Source organism: Macaca thibetana, chromosome 1 (genome assembly GCF_024542745.1).
Source record: "Macaca thibetana thibetana isolate TM-01 chromosome 1, ASM2454274v1, whole genome shotgun sequence".
NCBI lineage: Eukaryota > Metazoa > Chordata > Mammalia > Primates > Cercopithecidae > Macaca > Macaca thibetana.
Window position 1 is genome coordinate 126,493,836 of NC_065578.1, and position 19,848 is coordinate 126,513,683.

Genomic DNA, 19,848 nt, shown 5'->3' on the forward strand with positions numbered 1-19,848 from the left:
CCAAATGGTCTTTCAGCTTCTACCTGGCGTCTACTATCTAGTGCCAACCAGTACCCACAGTGATCTCTTAAAACATAAGTAGTCATTCTGCTGGTTAAGAACCCTAAGCACTGTTTAGCTTTGTGTTCCAATAATGTTTGCTGGCTGGCTTCATATCTGTTTTATGAGTGTATTTCCTTTCCTATGATGTATTTTCTCTATGCATATCCTCATATGTGGCAATAGTCACCATAGTCTCTTAAACTCTGATACAGTTATGTTTACCTCTCGATATGTTTTCACTACTCCTGGGATGTCATGAAAAATCATTGCAGTCCCTGGACTCCTGGCCACTCCTACTCCAGTGACAATGTCTGTCTGTAGAATATTGTCAGCAGAAATCATCCATATCCCAGGTTCACCTAGGAAAAGACAAGAGAAAGCACTCGGCTGCAGCCTTTGATATAAATCGCTCTAGACTTATTCATACTACAAATCAGCAAACTTTTCAAGCATGCAGATATCTCTTCCCGGGAGAAATGGCCAGCTTTGAAGATAACTGTTTTCTCAGTGTCAGGTTCCTCTTCATATATCATACCAGCAAAATAAAGAATCGTAAGAAGAGCTACTTAGTTGGAGAATGTAACTGTTCTCCTTAGGAAAAAGAAAAGCTCTTTTTACATACAGGGATAGCTTTCTGAATAAATTTTGTTTAGATGCTGCTAAGGACAAATTTGCTTTGAGCTACTGTTTGATGACAGCAAGAAAGACTGCAAAAAAGTGACTACTGGGAAGAGAAAGGATTTATTTATTTTGGCTTAAGTCTAAAGATGGCCGAGGAATGCTAAAAACTGGGTTAGAGTTTGTACTTAGCCTGCAGGACTACTGATCCTGGCATATGGCTCTTTCCTTCATCATATGATGAAGCCTCCCAAAATTCCAGATTGGAAGACTATAGGACAATCCTGTCAAAATCTAGCTAAAAAGAGTAAAAAATAGGTCGGGCGCTGTGGCTCACGTCTGTAATACCAGTACTTTGGGAGGCCGAGGCTGGAAGATCACTTGAGGTCAGGAGTTCGAGACCAGCCTGACCAACATGGTGAAACCTCATCCTACTAAAAATACAAAAATTAGCCAGGCGTGGTGGCACATGCCTCTAGTTTCAGCTACTTGAGAGGCTGAGGCAGGAGAACCACTTGAACCCAGAAGGCGGAGGTTGCAGTGAGCCGAGATCACACCATTGCACTCCAGCCTGGGTGATAAGAGTGAAACTCCGTCTCAAAAACACAAACAAACAAAAAAAGAGAGAGTAAAAAGTACTCTGCTTCATTGACAAGGGATTTATAATCAGGGGATTATAACTCTCATTGTCAACCTTAAAGTAGGGTTAGCTCATTGGTCCTGGATTGCATGTTGGTAGTGGTTGTTTGCAAATCAGCTGTTATAGCATTGGGGGATTCAGCTGTATAGAGCCCCTTTGTATCAAGGTCCAAAACACATAGTTAATGCTAAAGTCAGGTCCAGCATTTACATCACTTTACCTAAACATATGTATCCATAGTTACCAGAAGAGGCTGCAAAGCCAAAGCCATATATTACCACAAGCAGGTCTTACTTGGATGTATATACCCAGGCAGTGTACACCACTTTGGGATATGGTATTTGGAAACCCAAAGAATTCACTCATTTCTTAACCAAAAACTGATTTCTTTTTTTTTGAGAGACAGCCTGTCATTCAGGCTGGAGTGCAGTGGTGCGATCATAGCTGACTGCAGCCTTGATCTGGACTCAAGCAATCTTCCCACCTCAGCCTCCCAATAGTTGGGACCAAAGGCATATGCCACCACACTGGGCTAATTTTATTATTATTATTATTATTATTATTATTATTTTTTGAGACAGAGTCTTGCTCCGTCACCCAGGCTGGAGTGCAGTGGCTCATTCTCAGCCCACTGCAACCTCCACCCCAGGTTCAAGTGATTCTCCTGTCTCAGCCTTCTGAGTAGCTGGGATTACAGACATCTGCCACCACACTCGGCTAATTTTTGTATTTTTAGTAGAGGCAGGGTTTCACCATGTTGGCCAGGCTGGTCTTGAACTCCTGACTGCAGGTGGTCTGCCTGCCTTGGCCTCCCAAATGATTTTCTATGATTTTGTTTACTTATTTTGAGACGAAGTCTCACTCTGTTACCAGGCTGGAGTGCAGTGGCACGATCTGGGCTCACTGCAACCTCCGCCTCCCAGGTTCCAGAGATTCTCCTGCCTCAGCCTCCTGAGTAGCTGGGACTACAGGCATGTGCCACCATGCCCAGATAATTTTTGTATTTTTAGTAGAGATGGGGTTTCACCATGTTGGCCAGGATGGTCTCGATCTCTTGACCTCGTGATCTGGCCCCTCGGCCTCCCAAAGTGCTGGGATTACAGGCATGGGCCACCACACCTGGCTTATAATTTTATTTTTAACTCAGTACTTAGGACAGAAATGCTTTGTTTTCAAGAGTATAGTTGGCCAGGGGCCAACCCCTTGTATGAAAATACAAAAATTAGCCAGGTGTGGTAGTGTGTGCCTGTAGTCCCAGCTACTCAGGAAGCTAAGGCAGGAGAATCACTTGAACCCAGGAGTCAAGAGGTTGCAGTGAGCCGAGATCATGCCACTGCACTCCAGCCTGAATGACAGAGTGAGACTCTGTCTCAAAAAAAAAAAGTATAGTTTATCTGGGTACAAGAAAAAACCTTATTACAATGATGATATGTTAGGACTTAGGCCTTCAAATGTGCCTCACAAAATAGCATACACACAACTAGTTCTTAGAACTAAAGCCTTATTGCCTTTTCCTTCCTGTTATCCTTTACTGTCCTTCAATATAGTCATTACCCTCCTTCAAAAGCTGGGAATGGAGGAAAAAACACCGTGCCCTGCACTATCTACAGGATATAAAATAGAGCTATGTATTCAATAGACTCTTGAGAAATATTACTGGCTGGCTTCTAATTGGCTGCCTAGTGAGTGAAACAGGCATTAATCTAAAAATTATCAGTTAACATTACAAATAATAAAATACTCAAAAGTATTTTCTTTCTCAGGCCCTGAGATTTTAGATAATTTGGAAACAAATATTCTAGGGGATTAATTGCTTTCTTGAACTTCTGGCCTTAAGTGACCTCTCCAGCTTGACCTCCCAAAGGGCTGAGATTATGGGTATAAACCACCACACCAGTTCAAGGGATTAATAACTGCTTTTTTGTTGTTGCTGTTAAATAACTGCGTTTTAATCTTCACAACTATCAGTTGTAAGGTTGAGAAAGGGAATGTATACATACCATGCTGGCTGACAAGGTGAGTACTGAAGCAGATGACATCTCCAACAAAGGTAAGCTTGGTGTCCGGCTCAATGGCATGCTCTACAGCAACAGGAATATAATCTGCCATGCCTGGATGTCTCCGGTCCCAAAGCCCCACAAGTGTCAGCCCTCTGTTCACAGCCTGGGCCATGTAAGTATAGTTCTTATGCCCTGGTCCAATAAGCAGCAAGTCATCTCTGCAAGTAGACATTAAAGGTAGAAATCTTTCAAAAGAGAAGACAATAGTTACAAAATAGTTCTGGGGAACACCCTATCACATTTTATATTCAACAGCTGAAAAGTTCAGAAGGCATTCCACAATAAAGAGTGAGTAAGTAGGCCGGGCATGGTGGCTCACGCCTGTAATCCCAGCATTTTGGGAGGCTGAGGCGGGTGAATCACAAGGTCAGGAGATTGAGACCATCCTGGCTAACACAGTGAAACCCCATCTCTACTAAAAAACACAAAAAATTAGCTGGGCATGGTGGCAAGTGCCAGCTACTCGGGAGGCTGAGGCAGGAGAATGGCGTGAACCCGGCAGGCAGAGCTTGCAGTGAGCTGAGATCATCACTGCACTCCAGACTGGGAGACAGAGCGAGACTTCATCTCAAAAAAAAAAGAGTAAGTAAGTATGGGCCAAGGATTAGTCTATTACCTTCACATGTATAGTGCCCAAGAAGGTTTTTTTTTTTTTCCCCAGTAAAGCCTTTTGCTAATAATACTCCAATTAGCTCCCTATGGATCTTTTAGTGAATTAGAACTTGACAGATTTAAGATATCCTGAAATTTTTCTTAAGTGACAACTAATACCATTATCTAAGTCGGGTCTTTTTTTTTTTTTTTTTTTTTTTTAAGACAGAGTCTTAATTGGTCACACAGGCTGGGGTGCAATAGCACAATCTCTGCTCACTGCAACCTCTGCCTCCTGGGCTCAAGTGATCCTCCTACCTCAGCCTCCCTAGTAGCTGGGACTACAGGCACCCACTACTACACCCAGCTAATTTTTGTATTTTTGTAGGGATGGGGTTTCACCATGTTATCCAGGCTGGTCTTGAACTCCTGGGCCCAAGTGATCCTCTCTGCTCAGCCTCCCAAAGTGCTGGGATTACAGGTGTGAGTCACCCACCTGGCCTCACTTAAAAAAATTTTTTTAACAAAAGAAAGATCAAATTCCAAATTCAGAATGTGAGGGGAATTTACTGGAGCTGCTATATAATACTAGCCTAATCTGCAAGATTTCTACCCTAGTGTCAATACCATTCCTTTGACTTCCATACCTGTTCAGAGCCAGATAAAGCTGGGTATTGTGTGTGTGGAATTTCTCTCCGATACTATTATAAAACTGAACAGTGAAGGTGAGAGACATGCCCAGGGGAAATGCTGACAGGGTCCTTCCTTGGGCTGTGTATAGCTTGGGTTGGCTGCTCACTCGCAGGTATGTCACCGGTGCTACCTGTGGGAAACAAAACCTACTGGTACAGAAAAAGATGCACTGGAGAAGTGCTGTAACCATATTCTGAGACTTATAATCAATGATAAAGAGTGATGTTTCTCTTCCATAGGAAATAGTTAGCTTTTGATGTGAGATGACTTAAGTCAGAGTGAAAAGAAATATGACAGCATAGCAGCATAGGAAATTCTTTTTTTTTTTTCTTTTCTTTTTGTTTTTTGAGACAGAATCTCACTCTGTCACCCAGGCTGGAGTGCAGTGACATGATTCTGACTCACTACAACCTCTGCCTCCCGGGTTCAAGCAATTCTCCTGCCTCAGCCTCCCAGGTAGCTGTGATTACAGGCGTCTGCCACCACGCCTGGTTAATTTTTGTATTTTTTGTAGAGACAGGGTTTCACCATATTGGCTAGGCTGGTCTCAAACTCCTGAGCTTAAGCAATCTGTACACCTTGGCCTCCCAAAGTGCTGGGATTACAGGCGTGAGCCACTGCGCCCGGCTTGAAATGGGTTTTTAATTTTTTTCTTTTTTTGAGATGGAATTTCGCTCTGTTGCCCAGGCTGGAGTGCAGTGGTGCAATCTCAGCTAACTGCAACCTCCGCCTCCTGGGTTCAAGCAATTCTCTGCCTCAGCCTCCTGAGTAGCTGAGATTATAGGTGCCTGCCACAACGCCCAGCTAATTTTTTGTATTTTTAGTAGAGACGGGGTTTCACCATCTTGGCCAGGTTGGTCTTGAACTACTGACCTTGTGATCCACCCGGCTCAGCTTCCCAAAGTGCTGGGATTACAGGTGTGAGCCACTGTGCCCAGCAGGGTTTTTAATTTTTAAAGCTGTGGGAATGTGAAGAGAAGCTGGAGCTTTATGAGGAAAGGACTTTAATTCATCCATTTCATGCAGAGTGCTCAATATTCATGGTTAAATAATCGATTACTTATCAGGAACACAATCTATATTGTGTTTCACACTGTAAGAGAGCTGCGATACAGTAAGTGAAGTCTAGGTTTGAATCATAGCTTTATCATTTTCATAGCCTCATGTAACTTTTCTGGGTCTCAGGTTTCTTATCAGTTAACAGTTAGATGGGGATTATAATGCCTATCTCACAGGGCTTTTGTGGTAGTTAAAAGAGATAATATACATACAACGACCAATATAGTATATAGTACATGTTTAATGTCTAAAAAATTTTTTTTTTCATGTTAAGACTAACTTATCTCTGAGGTCTTTTCTCATTTTTTAAATTCTAGTAGCAAAGCTTAATTTTTTAAAAAGAGACAGATTGTTGCTTTGTTTTCTAGGCTGCAGTGCAGCAGTTCAATCACAGCACGCTGCAGCCTCAAACTTCTAGGTTCATGCGATCCTCCACCTCAGCCTCCCAAGCAGGCATGCGCCATCAAGTCTGGCTATTTTTTTTTTTTTTTTCATTTTTTGTAGAGATGGGGGTCTCACTATGTTGCTCAGGCTGGTCTCAAATTCCTGGCCTCAAGTGATTCTCCTGCCTCAGCCTCCCAAAGTGCTGGGCTTACAGGCATGAGTCACCAAGCCCAGCCGATTTTGATAGCAATTGTTCTACACTCCTCTGACACGAACCCTTTTGCCAAAGCTGCTAGGAAGACAATCATATAAATTTAGGCTGATCTGTTTTATAACAAGGGGTCTAAAGTTCATTTTAATTTTATGGCTTATGTCAAGACTGGCCTCTTATAGGTTCATTTCTGACTCCCAGAGATTTCTTCTTCTTTTTTTTTTTTCCCTGGTTCATGTTCTCTCATGATAGAGAAGTTTCTAATTCTTTTCTTTTTCTTTTTTTCTTTAATGCATGATAAGAAAATTTCTAGTTTTTCAAAAAAGGAACTCTGCTTCTTAAGGCCAGGATATGCCTTTTATTTATTTGTTTTTTTTAGTAAGTCCCTGAACTCACCTGGACCCCAGTTATGGTTGTTTGGTTGACTCCAAAAGGTTCTATAGAAGTGACTTCCAATACAGCAGTACCTGCAATGGAACCAGCTTTCAGGAGCCCTTCACCATCCTCCTCAATGACGGATGAATTAGGGAAACACTTGAGAACACGAGAACTCACAAAGGCAGCTCCTTCCCTAGGGAACAAGTAAAGAAAGTGGCATCTTTTGGGGGTCCTGTCTGACCGGAGAGAAAAGGGTAAAAATTTCCAGGATCACTGTTAGGGGATGTACTCGAGAAAACTGCTTGCCATTCTCCACGTGTGTAATTATTTGTTCCTCAGATAAAAGTCTGCCTTTGGATTATGCTTATTTATTTAAAATCAAATCTTTTATCATTAAAAAATTATTTAGGCTGGGTGTGGTGGCTCACATCTGTAATCCCAGAACTTTGGGAGGCCAAGGCGGGAGGGTCACCTGAGGTCAGGAGTTTGAGACCAGCTTGGCCAACATGGTAAAACCCTGTCTCTACTGAAAAAAAAAAAAAAGGCCGGGCGCAGTGGCTCACGCCTGTAATCCCAGCACTTTGGGAGGCCGAGGCGGGCGGATCACAAGGTCAGGAGATGGAGACCACGGTGAAACCCCGTCTCTACTAAAAATACAAAAAATTAGCTGGGCACGGTGGCGGGTGCCTGTAGTCCCAGCTACTCAGGAGGCTGAGGCAGGAGAATGGCGTGAACCCGAGAAGCGGAGCTTGCAGTGAGCCGAGATCGCGCCACTGCACTCCAGCCTGGGCGACAGAGCGAGACTCCGTCTCGAAAAAAAAAAAATTTGCCGGGTGTGATAGCTGGCGCCTGTAATCCCAGCTTCTCGGGAGGCTGAGGCAGGAGAATGGCTTCAACCCGGGAGGCAGAGGTTGCAGTGAGCCGAGATGGCACCATTTGTACTCCAGCCTGGGCGACAAGAGTAAAACTCCATCTCAAAAAGAAAATTATTCAGCCAAAACAATTGAAAGCAGGTATTCAAGTAAATACTTGCAAATGAATATTCATAGCAGCACTATTCACAATAGCCAAACGGTGAAAACAACACAAATTTCTTTTCTTTTTTTTTTTTTTTTGAGATGGAGTTTCGCTCTTGTTGCCCAAGCCGGAGTTCAATGACGTGATCTCGGCTCACTGCTGCCTCCACCTCCAGGGTTCAAGTGATTCTCCTGCCTCAGCCTCCTGAGTAGTTGGGATTACAGGCATGCACAACCACACCTGGCTAATTTAGTGTTTTTAGTAGAGTTGGGGTTTCTCCATGTTGGCTAGGCTGGTCTCGAACTCCCAACCTCAGGTAATCCACCAGCGTTGGCCTCCCAAAAGCCTGGGATTACAGGCGTGAGCCACTGTACCCAGCCCCAAATTTCTATTAGGAGATGAAATTATAAACTAAATGTAGTATTTCCATATAATGGAATACTATTCAGTCATAAAAAGGAAGAAGTACTGATACATGCTACAACATGGATGAACCTCAAAAACATTATGCTAACTTAAAGAAGCCAATACAAGGCTGGGCACAGTGGCTCACGCCTGTAATCCCAGCACTTTGGGAGGCCAAGGCAGGCGGATCGCCTGAGGTCAGGGGTTCAAGACCAGCCTGGCCAACATGGTGAAACCCCATCTCTACTAAAAATACAAAAATTAGCCGGGTGTGGTGGCAGGCACCTGTAATCCCAGCTACTCGGGAGGCTGAGGCAGGAGAATTGCCTGAACCCAGGAGGTGGAGGTTGCAGTGAGCCGAGATTGCGCCACTGTGCTCTGACCTGGGCAACAGAGCAAGACTGTCTCAAAAAAAAAAAAAAAAAAGAAACCAACACAAAATGTTGCATATTGTATGATTCCATTTATATGAAATACATTCAGGATAGCTAATACCGTACACAGAAAGCAGATGAGTGATTGCCAGGGGCTGCGAGCAGGAAAGAAAGAAGAGTGACTGCTTCATAGGTATGGGATCTCCTTTGGTGGTGATAAAGATATTTGGAACTAGATAGAGATGCTGAATACACAATATTGTGAATGTACTAAATGCCACTGAATTTTACACTTTACAATGGTTTTACATTATGGAAATTTCACCTCATACGAAAAATTATTTGGGGGTTAGAAAAATCTCCTAGAAGGCAAAGGTGTTCTTTCTATGTCAATGTTTTACTGAAAACACTTAAGCTTGGATCCTGGCACTTCCTTATTCTCTCTTTTCCTTACCTGTTGGTATGGAGTTTGAGCTGAGAATTTATAGGCATCAGAATCTGCTCTGGTTGGCACTCTGGATAGAAGAGTTGGAGTTTTTCAAACACCTATAATGAGAAAATAATGCATTCCTCATATTTGGCAAAGACAAATTATGACTTTTACTTACATATGGACTTCAGTATAATCCCCAAGAGATTAACATGCAAATAAATGACAACTACAAATCAACAGTCTGCCTAACTTCTAATTAGTCTAAAATCATCCATAATACTCCTCTCCAAAATGAACCAGGCACTCAAAACATAACTAGGTATTCTAGAAGATATAACCTAATGTTAGCCGTTTCTGACTCTGAGGGACTGAGCATGTAGCAAAGTTTACACTTACCACATCTTCCATATTACTTAGATATTAGGTATAAAATTACTTTGAAATTTCTAATTCTAGCTCTTGTAAAATGACATGAAGTTTGAGAAAAAGAACCTATAATATTCAATTAGCATGAAACACCATCCAGGTCTTCCACCTTCTAGTAAAGTACTCTTTCCTCTACTCCACATTGAATCAGAGAACCAAAGCCAAAATAAAGGAAAAAATTAAAAAGTCAAAGAAAAAAAAGTCTCAAAATCAGAGGCAGTGAAACTTACTCGACCCATATAAGTGATAACTTGTTTTCTGAATTCTAAAAACAACAGAAACATTTAGCTTTTAGCCTGAGAGTATCTGTAGAAACTATTCATAATCTTACACCTTATGAAAAGTTAGAATTATGTTTTATCCTAACTGTGAATATATTTAAATGGACTTATATCAGCTGGACACAGTGGCTCATGACTGTAATCCCAGCACTTTGGGAGGCCGAGGAGGGCAGATTATCTGAGGTCAGGAGTTCGAGACCAGCCTGGTCAACATAATGAAACCCTGTCTCTACTAAAAATACAAAAATTAGCCAGGCGTGGTGGCATGTGCCTGTAATCTCAGGTACTCAGGAGGCTGAGGCAGGAGAATCACTTGTACCTGGGAGGCAGAGGTTGCAGTGAGTCGAGATCATGCCAATGCACTCCAGCCTGGGCAACAGAGTAAAACTCTCTCTCTAAATAAATAAATAAAAATTTTAAATAGACTTATAATATCTATGTCAGGTGGAGTGGATCAGAAATGAATCCTTCTCTAATTACTGTGGTGTTCATATCCTGTGTTCCTGGTATGGGGAGTTGAAGGGAGTGTGTGTGCTACAGTTTCTTTTCTTTTTTTTTCCAGACTGCTCACCTGCAAGTACTAATAGTTTCTGATGTCAATAGTATATAAAAGCAGGCAGGCATGGTGGCTCACGCCTATAATTCCAGCACTTTGGGAGGCCAAGGCAGGTGGATCACTTGAGGTTAGGAGTCTGAGACCAGCCTGGACAACGTGGCGAAACCCCATCTCTATTAAAAATACAAAAATTAGCCAGGCATGGTGGCGGGCGCCTGTAATCCCAGCTACTTGGGAAGCTGAGGCAGGGAGAATTACCTGAACTCTGCAGTGAGTGGAGATTGTGCCACTGCACTCCAGCCTGGGCGACAGAGTGAGACCCTGTCTCAAAAACAAAAAACAGGCCGGGCGTGGTGGCTCATGCCTGTAATCCCAGCACTTTGGGAGGCCGAGGCGGGCTGATCATGAGGTCAGGAGCTTGAGACCATCCTGGCTAACACGGTGAAACCCCATCTCTACTAAAAATACAAAAATTAGCTGGGCGTGGTGGCAGGCACCTGCAGTCCCAGCTACTTGGGACGCTGAGGCAGGAGAATGGTGTGAACCCAGGAAGAGGAGCTTGCAGGGAGCCGAGATTGTGCCACTGCACTCCAGCCTGGGCGACAGAGTGAGACTCCATCTCAAAAAAAAAACCAAAAACCAAAAAACAAAAAAAACAAAAAACAGGCCAGGCGTGGTGGCTCACGCCTGTAATCCCAACACTTTGGGAGGCTGAGGCAGGCAGATCACTTGAGGTCGGGAGTTTGAGACCAGGTTGACCAACATGGAGAAAGCCCGTTTCTACTAAAATTACAAAATTAGCTGGGCTTGGTGGCACATGCTACTCAGGAGGCTGAGGCAGGAGAATCGCTTGAACCTGGGAGGCGGAGTTTGCAGTGAGCCGAGATCGTGCCATTGCACTCCAGCCTGGGCAACAAGAGCGAAACTCTGTCTCAAAACAAAACAAAAACAAAAACAAAAACTATATACAAGCAATCAGCAGGAATGATAAAGATCTAGGAGGTACAAACCTGTTCCCGGAATCGCTCTAACAATTATCTGTCTCTATCCAAAATAAGCTCTTCGTTGATGGTAAGAGAATATAACTTTCTTATCCTTAATATACGAAAAAAAGATTTAGATTTGGAAGCTTACCAGGATCTGTACTTCATCAGAGAGTTCCAACAAATTCCCCTCAAACTGCCCAGAGGAACTGTTCATGCAGTGAACAGTGACCTTGATACTGGTCCGGCCTGCTGCTTTTGTGTGGACAACCATGGCAAAGTTATGCTCTACTGGGAGCTGTAGAAAAACCTAGACAGCGAAGGGATAGATTAAGAAATATTCATGAATAAACATGGTGTCTTCCTTTTTTTTTTTTTTAACTTTTTAAATATTAAACATTTTTTTAATTAAAAATAAAAAGTCAGGGAAGGGTAGGAGGGGGTGAGGGATAGAAGACTACAAATAGGGTGCAGTGTATACTGTTCGGGTGATGGGTGCACCAAAATCTCACAAATCACCACTAAAGGGCTTACTCATGTAACCAAATACCACCTGTACCCCAATAACTTATGGAAAAATTAAAATTAAAAATAAAATTTAAAAGTCGCTCAGGCGGGAGTGCGGTGGAACAATCTCAGCTCACTGCAGCCTCGACCTCCCGGGCTCTGGTGATCTTCCCACCTCAGCCTCCCTAGTAGCTGGGACTACAGGGGCATACCACCACACTCAGCTAATTTTTGTATTTTTTGTAGACATGGGGTTTCGCCATGTTGCTTAGGCTGGTCTCGAACTCCTGGCCTCAAGTGATCTGCCCACCTCAGCCTCCCAAAGTGCTGGGATTACAATTAATTTTTTGTTTTTATTTTTAATTTTTGTGGCTACATAGTAAGCATACATATTTATGGGGTACATGAGATACTTTGATACAGGCATAGAACTTGTAATAATCACATCAGGGTAAGTGGGGTATCCATCACCTCAAGCATACTTTAAGTTGAAACCTTTTTTGTTTTTTTTTTGAGACAGGGTCTTGCTCTGTTGCCAAGACTGGAGTGCAGTGGTGAAATCATGGCTTCTTGTGGCCTCGACCTCCTGGGTTCAAGCAATCCTCCCACCTCAGTCTCTCAAGTAGCAGGGACCACAGGCATGTGTCCCCATGTGTCAATTAGCCCAGCTAATTAAAAAAAAAATTTTTTTTTTCTAAAAACAGGGTCTCCATATGTTGCCCAGGCTGGTCTCAAACTCTTGGGCTCAAGTGATCCTCCTGCCTCAGCCTCCTAAAGTGTTGCAGTTACAGGTGTGAGCCACTGTGTCCAGCTGCATTTATCCTTTCTGTGTTACAGACACGATTATACTCTTTTAGTTATTTTATTTTATTTTGAGATGGAGTCTTGCTCTGTTGCCCAGTTTGGAGTGCAATGACATGATTTCAGCTCACTGCAACCTCTGCCTCCCGGGTTCAAGCAATTCTCCCTGTCTCAGTCTCCCAAATAGCTGGAATTACAGATGCCTGGCAACATGCCCGACTAATTTTTGTATTTTTAGTAGAGACAGGGTTTCACCATGTTGGCTAGGCTGGTCTCAAACTCCTGACCTCAGATGATCCACCCGCCTCGGCCTCCCAAAGTGCTGGAATTACAGGCGTGAGCCCCTGCACCTGCCCTCGTTATTTAAAAATATACGATAAGTTATTGTTGACTGTACTCACCCTGTTGTGCTATCAAATACTAGATCTTATTCATTTAATCTAACTATATTTTTGTACTCATTAAGCATCCCCACTTCCCTCCCACCCACCCAATATGCTTTCCAGCCTCCAGTAACCATCATTCTACTCTGTCTCCATGAGTTCAATTGTTTTCATCTTTAGCTCCCAGAAATAAGTGAGAACATGTAAAGTTTATCTATACCTGGCTTATTTCACTTAACATAGTGTCTCCAATTCCATCATCCATGTTGTTGCACATGACAGGATCTCATTTTTTTTTTTTTTTTTTTTTTTTTTTTTTGAGACAGGGTCTTGTTCTGTTGCCCAGGTTGAGTACAGTGGCACAATCATGGCTCATTGCCGCCTCAATCTCCAGGGCTCAAGTGCTTCTTCTGCCTCAGCCTCTCGAGTAGCTGGGACTACAGGCATGCACCACTGTGCCCGGCTAAATTTTTTAAAATTTATTTTTTTGTAGAGATCGAGTCTCACTATGTTGCCTAGGTTGGCCTCAAACTCCTGGGCTCAAGTGGTCCTCCCACCTTGGCCTTCCAAAGTGCTGAGATTACAGGTGTGAGTTATGGTGCCCAGCCATCTCATTCCTTTTTTATGGCTAAGTTGTACTCCATTGTGTATATACACCTCATTTTCTTTATCCAATCATCTATTGATGGACACTTAGGTTGCTTCCAAATCTTGGCCATTGTGAATAGTGCTGCAGTAAATATGAGAGAGCAGATATCTCCTTGATATAATGATTTCCTGTCTTTTGGGTATATGTCTAAGAGTGGGATTGTTGGGATCATACGTTAGTTTGGTAGTTCTATATTTAGTTTTTTGAAAACCTCCGAACTATGCTCCATAGTGACTCTACTAATTTACATTTCCATCAACAGTATATGAGGGTTCCCTTTTCTCTACATCCTTGCCAGGATTCATTGTTGCCTGTCTTTCAGATATAAGCCATTTTAACTGAGGTGAGATGATATCTTATTGTAGTTTTGATTTGCATTTCTCTGATGATCAATGATGTTGAGCACCTTTTCATATACCTGTTTGCCATTGGTATGTCTTTTTTTTTTGGTGGGGGACACAGTCTCGCTCTGTCACCCAGGCTGGAGTGCCGTGGTGTGATCTTGGCTCACCGCAACCTCTGCCTCCCGGGTCCAGACAATTCTCCTACCTCAGCCTCCCCCAGTAGCTGGGACTACAGAAGCATGCCACCAAACCCAGCTAATTTTTGTATTTTTCACAGAGATGGGATTTTGCCATGTTGGCCAGGCTGGTCTCAAACTCCTAACCTGCCTAACCTGTGATCCACCTGCCTCGGCCTCCCACAGTGCTGAGATTACAGGCGTGAGTCACCGCATCTGGCCTGTATGTCTTCTTTTAAGAAATATTTAAGGCTGGGCCTTAGATCCCATTTGTCAATTTTTGCTTTGGTTGCCTGTGTTTGTGGAGTATTACTCAAGAAATCTTTGCTCACTCCAATGTTCTGGAGAGTTTCCCCAATGTTTTCTTGTAATATTTTCATACATTGAGTCTCAGATTTAAGTCTTTAATACATTTTGATTTGATTTTTGCATATGGCGAGAGATAGGGGTGTAGTTTCATTCTTCTGCCTATGGATATCCAGTTTTCCCAGCATCACTGATTGAAGAGACTGTTTTTTCCCCAATGTATATTCTTGGCACCTTTGTTAAAAGTGAGTTTCCTGCAGGTGTATGAATTTGTTTCTGGGTTCTCTATTCTGTTCCATTGGTCTATATGTTTGTTTTTATGCCAGTGCCATGCTGTTTTGATTACTATAGCTCTGTCATATAATTTGAAGTCAGGTAATGTGAGTCTTCCAGTTTTATTCTTTTTGTTGAGGATGGCTTTGACTATTCTGGGTCTTTTGTGGTTTCATATAAATTTTAGAATTATTTTTTCTATTTCTGTGAAGAATGTTACTGATATTTTGATAGGGACTGCATTGAATCTGTAGATTACACTGGGTAGTATGGCTATTTTAACAATATTGATTCTTCCAATTCATGAACATGGGATATCTTTCCATTTTTTTGTGTGTCTTCTTCATTTATTTTCTTTATTTTTTTGAGATGGTATCTAGCTCTGTTCCCCCATGCTGGAGTTCAATGGCATGATCTCAGCTCACTGCAACCTCCGCCTCCTGGGTTCAAGCGATTCTCATGCCTGGCCATGAATAATCTTTTTAATGTGGTGTTAAATTCAGTTTGCTAGTATTTTGATGAGGGTTTTTGCATCAATGTTCATTACAGATATTATCCTTTAGTTTTCTTTTTTTGATAGGTCTTTGCCTGTTTTTGTTATCAGGGTAATACTGGCCTCATATAATGAGTTTAGTTGTATTCTCTCCTCCTCTATTTTTCACAATAGTTTCAGTAGGATTGGTATTAGTTCTTCTTTAAATGTTTGGTAAAATACAGCAGAGAGACCATTAGGTCCTGGGCTTTGTTTTGGTGGGAGACTTTTTTATTTTTATTTTATTTTTTATTTTTGAGACGGAGTCTCACTCTGTCACCCAGGCTGGAGTGCAGTGGCATGATCTCGGCTCACTGCAACCTCTGCCTCCTGGTTCAAGTGATTCTCCTGCTTCAGCCTCCTAAGTAGCTGGAATTAGAGGCGCCCACCACCATGCTCAGCTAATTTTTGTATTTTTAGTAGAGATGAGGTTTCACCATGCTGGCCAGGCTGGTCTGGAACTCCTGACCTCAAGTGATCCACCCACCTTGGCCTCCCAAAGTGCTGGGATTACAGGAGTGAGCCACTGCGCCCAGCCTGCCTTGCTGGCAGACTTTTCGTCATGGCATTGATCTGATTACTTGTTATTGGTCTGTTAAGGTTTTGGATTTCTTCATGGTTAAATCTTGGTAGAGTGTATGTATCTAGGAATTTATCCATTTCTTCTAGGTTTTCCAATTTTATTGGCTCATAGTAGCCTTAATGATCCTTTGAATTTCTGTGGTATTGGTTGTCATGTCTCTTTCTTTTTTTTTTTTTTTTTTTTGAGGCAGAATCTTGTTCTGTTGCCCAGGCTGGAGTGCAGTGGCCTGATCTTGGTTCACTGCAACCTCCGCCTTCCAGGTTTAAGCAATTCTCCTGCCTCAGCCTCCTGAGTAGCTAGGATTACAGGTGTGCACCACCATGCCTGGCTAATTTTTGTATTTTTAGTAGAGATGGGGTTTCACCATGTTGGTCAGGCTGGTCTCGAACTCTGACCTTGCGATCTACCCACCTCAGCCTCCCAAAGTGCCGGGATTACAGGCGTGAGCCACCACACCCAGCCAATGTCTCTTTTTCCACCTCTGATTTTATTTATTTTGATCCTCTTTTTCTTAGTCTGTCTAGAGGTTTGTCAATTTTATCTTTTCAAAAAACTGACTTTTTGTTTTGTTGATCTTTTGTATTCTTTTTCATTTCAATTTCATTTATCTGTTCTGATCCTTATTATTTCTTTTCCTCTACTAATTCTGGGTTTGGTTTGCTCTTGCTTTTCTAGTTCTTCAAGACGCTTCATTAGGCTTTTTTTATTTCAATTTTTTCTACTTTTTTTTGTTTGTTTGTTTGTTTTTGAGACGGAGTTTCACTCTTGAGGCCCAGGCTGGAGTGCAATGGTGCAATCTTGGCTCACTGCAACCTCCACCTCCTGGGTTCAAGCGATTCTCCTGCTTCAGCCTCCTGAGTAGCTGGGATTACCTGCCACCACGCCCAGCTAATTTTTTGCATTTTTAGTGGAGATGGGGTTTCACCATGTTGGCCACACTGGTTTCGAACCCCTGACCTCAAGTGATCTGCCCACCTGGGCCTCCCAAAGTGCTGGGATTACAGGTGTGAGCCACTGCGACCAGCCTCTACTTTTTTTTGATGTAGGCACTCATTGCTTTAAACTTTTTTCTTTTTTTTTTTTTTGAAATGGAGTCTCACTCTGTTACCCAGGCTGGAGTGCAGTGGCGTGATCTTGGCTCATTGCAACCTCTGCCCTCCGAGTTCAAGCAATTCTCCCACCTCAGCCTCCCAAGTAGCTGGGCTTACAGGTGCCTGCCACCGCGCCTGGCTAATTTTTTGTATTTTTAGTAGAGACGGGGTTTCACCACCTTGGCCGGCTGGTCTTGAACTCCTGACCTCATGATCCACTGGCCTCGGCCTCTCAAGGTGCTGGGATTACAGGCCTGAGCCACTGCGCCCGGCCTATAAACTTTTTGTTAGTACTGGTTTCGCTGTATCTCATGGGTTTTGTTGTGTTTCCATTTTCACTTGTTTCAAGAAATTTAAATTCTTAATGTATTCATTGACCCACTGGTCATTCAGGAACATATTGTTTAATTACCCTGTGTTTGTATAGTTTCCAAAATTCCTCTTGTTACTAATTTCTAGTTTTATTCCATTGTGGTCAGAAAAAATACTTGATATAATTTCAGTGTTTTTAATTAATTTAAAAATGTATTTATTTAATGTATAGGACAGTTGGAACATGGGGTGTGTGTGTGTGTGTGTGTGTGTGTGTGTATATTTTTTTTAGACGAGTCTCGCTCTGTTGCCCAGGCTGGAGTGCAGTGGCAATATATCAGCTCACTGCAAGCTCTGCCTCCCGGGTTCACGTCATTCTCCTGCCTCAGCCTCCCAAGTAGCTGGGACTACAGGTGCCCACCACTGTGCCCGGCTAATTTTTTATATTTTTAGTAGAGAGGGGTTTCACCATGTTAGCCAGGATGGTCTCGATCTCCTGACCTCGTGATCCGCCCGTCTCGGCCTCCCAAAGTGCTGGGATTACAGGCTTGAGCTACTGCGCCTGGCCTTTTTTTTTTAATTTTTAAAAACTTGTTTTCTGGCCTATCATATTGTCTGTTCTTGAGAATGAGCCATGTGCTGAGGCGATGGATGTGTATTTTGCAGCTGTTGAATGAAAAGTTCTGTAAATATCTATTAGATCCATTTGGTCTATAGTGCAGAGTAAGTCTGATGTTTCTTTGTTGATTTTCTGTCTGGATGACCTGTCCAATGCTGAAAGTGGGTTATTGAAGTCTCCAGTTAATGTTGTGGGGTCTGCCTCTCCCTTAAGCTCTAATATTATTTGCTTTATATATCTGGGTACTCCAGTATTGGGTTCCTATATATTTATAATTGTTATGTCCTCTTGCTGAATTGACCCCTTTATCATTATATAATGACCTTCATCTCTTTCTATAGTTTTGTCTTGAAATCTATTTTGTCTAATGTAAGTATAACCATTCCTGCTCTTTTTTGGTGTCCATTAACATGAAATACCTTTTTCCATCTCTTTATTTTCAGTCTACGTGTGTCTTTATAGGTGAAGTGTGTTTCTTGTAGGCAACAGATTGTTGAATCTTTTTATTTTAATCCTTTCAGCCACTCTATGTCTTTTATTTTATTTTATCTTATTTTATTTTTTGAGATGGAGTCTCGCTCCTTGTCCAGGCTGGAGTGCAGTGGTGTGATCTCAGCTCACTGCAGCCTCCACCTCCCGGGTTCAAGTGATTTCCAGCTAATTTTTGTATTTTTAGTGGAGACAGGGTTTCAGCATGTTGGCCAGGCTGGTCTCGAACTCCTGGCCTCAAGTGATCCACCCAACTCAGCCTTCCCAAAGTGCTGGGATTACAAGCATGAGCCACCACGCCCAGCCACTCTATATCTTTTAAATTAGAGTATTTAGTCCGTTTATATGCGATGTTATTATTGATAAATAAGAACTTCTCCTGCCATTTTGTTATTTGTTTTCTAGTTGTTTTGTGGTCTTCTCTTCCTTCTTTACTTCCTTCTTGTTTTCTTTTTTGTGAAGGTGATTTTCTCCAGTGGTATGTTTTAATTCTTGCATTTTATTTTGTTTATCTGTTACAGGTTTATTTTATTTTACCTTTCGAGACAGGGTCTTGCTATGTTGCCTAGGTTGGATTGCAGTGGTGCAATTTGGTCTCACTGCAACTTCTGCCTCGCAGGCTCAAGAGATTCTCCCACTTCAGCCTCCTGAGTAGCTGGGACTAGAAGTGCACACCACCACGCCCAGTCAATTTTTGTATTTTTGAAGAGACAGGGTTTTTTCTTTTTTTTCTTTTTGAGATGGAGTTTCGCTTTTGTTGCCCAGACTGGAGTGCAATAGCACAATTTCAGCTCACTGCACCCTCTGCCTCCTGGGTTCAAGCGATTCTCCTGCCTCAGCTTCCTAAGTAGCGGGGATTACAGGAAGGCACCACCATGCCTAACTAAATTTTGTATTTTTTTAGTAGAGACGGGGTTTCACCATGTTGTCCAGGCTGGTCTCGAACTCCTGACCTCAGGTGACCTGCCCGCCTTGGCCTCCCAAAGTGCTGGGATTACAGGCCTAAGCCACCATGCCCAGCAGAGACAGGGTTCTTTCATGTTGCCTAGGCTGGTCTTGAACTCCTGAGCTCAAGCAATCCACCTGCCTCAACCTCCCAAAGTGCTGGGATTATAGGTGTGAGCCACCGTGCCTGGCCTGTTGTAGGTTTTTTTGATTTGAGGTTACCATAATGCTTGCAAATAACATCTTATAACCTGTTACTTTAAACTGATGACACTTAACACTGGTTGCATAAACACACAAACTAACAAATGGGAAAGAGAAAACTGATAAAAACTCTGCACTTTATCTCTCCTGTTTTGTAACTTTTTGTCGCTTCTATTATATCTTATTATATTCTCTTTGTCTTGAAAAGTTGTAGTTATTTTTAGTAGGTTCATCTTTTAGTCTTTCTACTCAAGATATGAGTAGTTTATACACCACAATTACAGTGTTACAATATTCTGTGGTTTTATGTGTACTTAATATTACCAGTGAGTTTTGTACCTTCAGATGATTTCTTATTGCCCATTAATGTCCTTTACTTTCAGATTGTAGTATTCCCACTAGCATTTCTTGTAGAACAGGTCTGCTGTTGATGAAATCCCTCAGCTTTTGTTTTTCTGGGAAACTTTTTTTTTTTAGATGGAG

General features: G+C 42.4%; 2 protein-coding genes across 2 annotated transcripts in view; one reads left to right on the forward strand and one right to left on the reverse strand.

Annotated features, from left to right (window-relative positions):
- UBAP2L (ubiquitin associated protein 2 like) overlaps window positions 1–19,848 on the forward strand; it is a 340,775-nt gene that overhangs the window by 77,926 nt on the left and 243,001 nt on the right. The window lies entirely within an intron of this gene.
- The window catches only part of NUP210L (nucleoporin 210 like), a 160,761-nt gene that overhangs the window by 25,472 nt on the left and 115,441 nt on the right, over window positions 1–19,848 (reverse strand). Inside the window, exons 28-33 of the mRNA XM_050752318.1 lie at window positions 11,303–11,461; window positions 8,927–9,018; window positions 6,695–6,869; window positions 4,599–4,774; window positions 3,301–3,518; window positions 265–401 (exon numbers count right to left, since the gene is read on the reverse strand). Coding sequence (XP_050608275.1) covers window positions 265–401; window positions 3,301–3,518; window positions 4,599–4,774; window positions 6,695–6,869; window positions 8,927–9,018; window positions 11,303–11,461 — 957 coding nt within the window. The remainder of the gene's footprint in view (window positions 1–264; window positions 402–3,300; window positions 3,519–4,598; window positions 4,775–6,694; window positions 6,870–8,926; window positions 9,019–11,302; window positions 11,462–19,848) is intronic.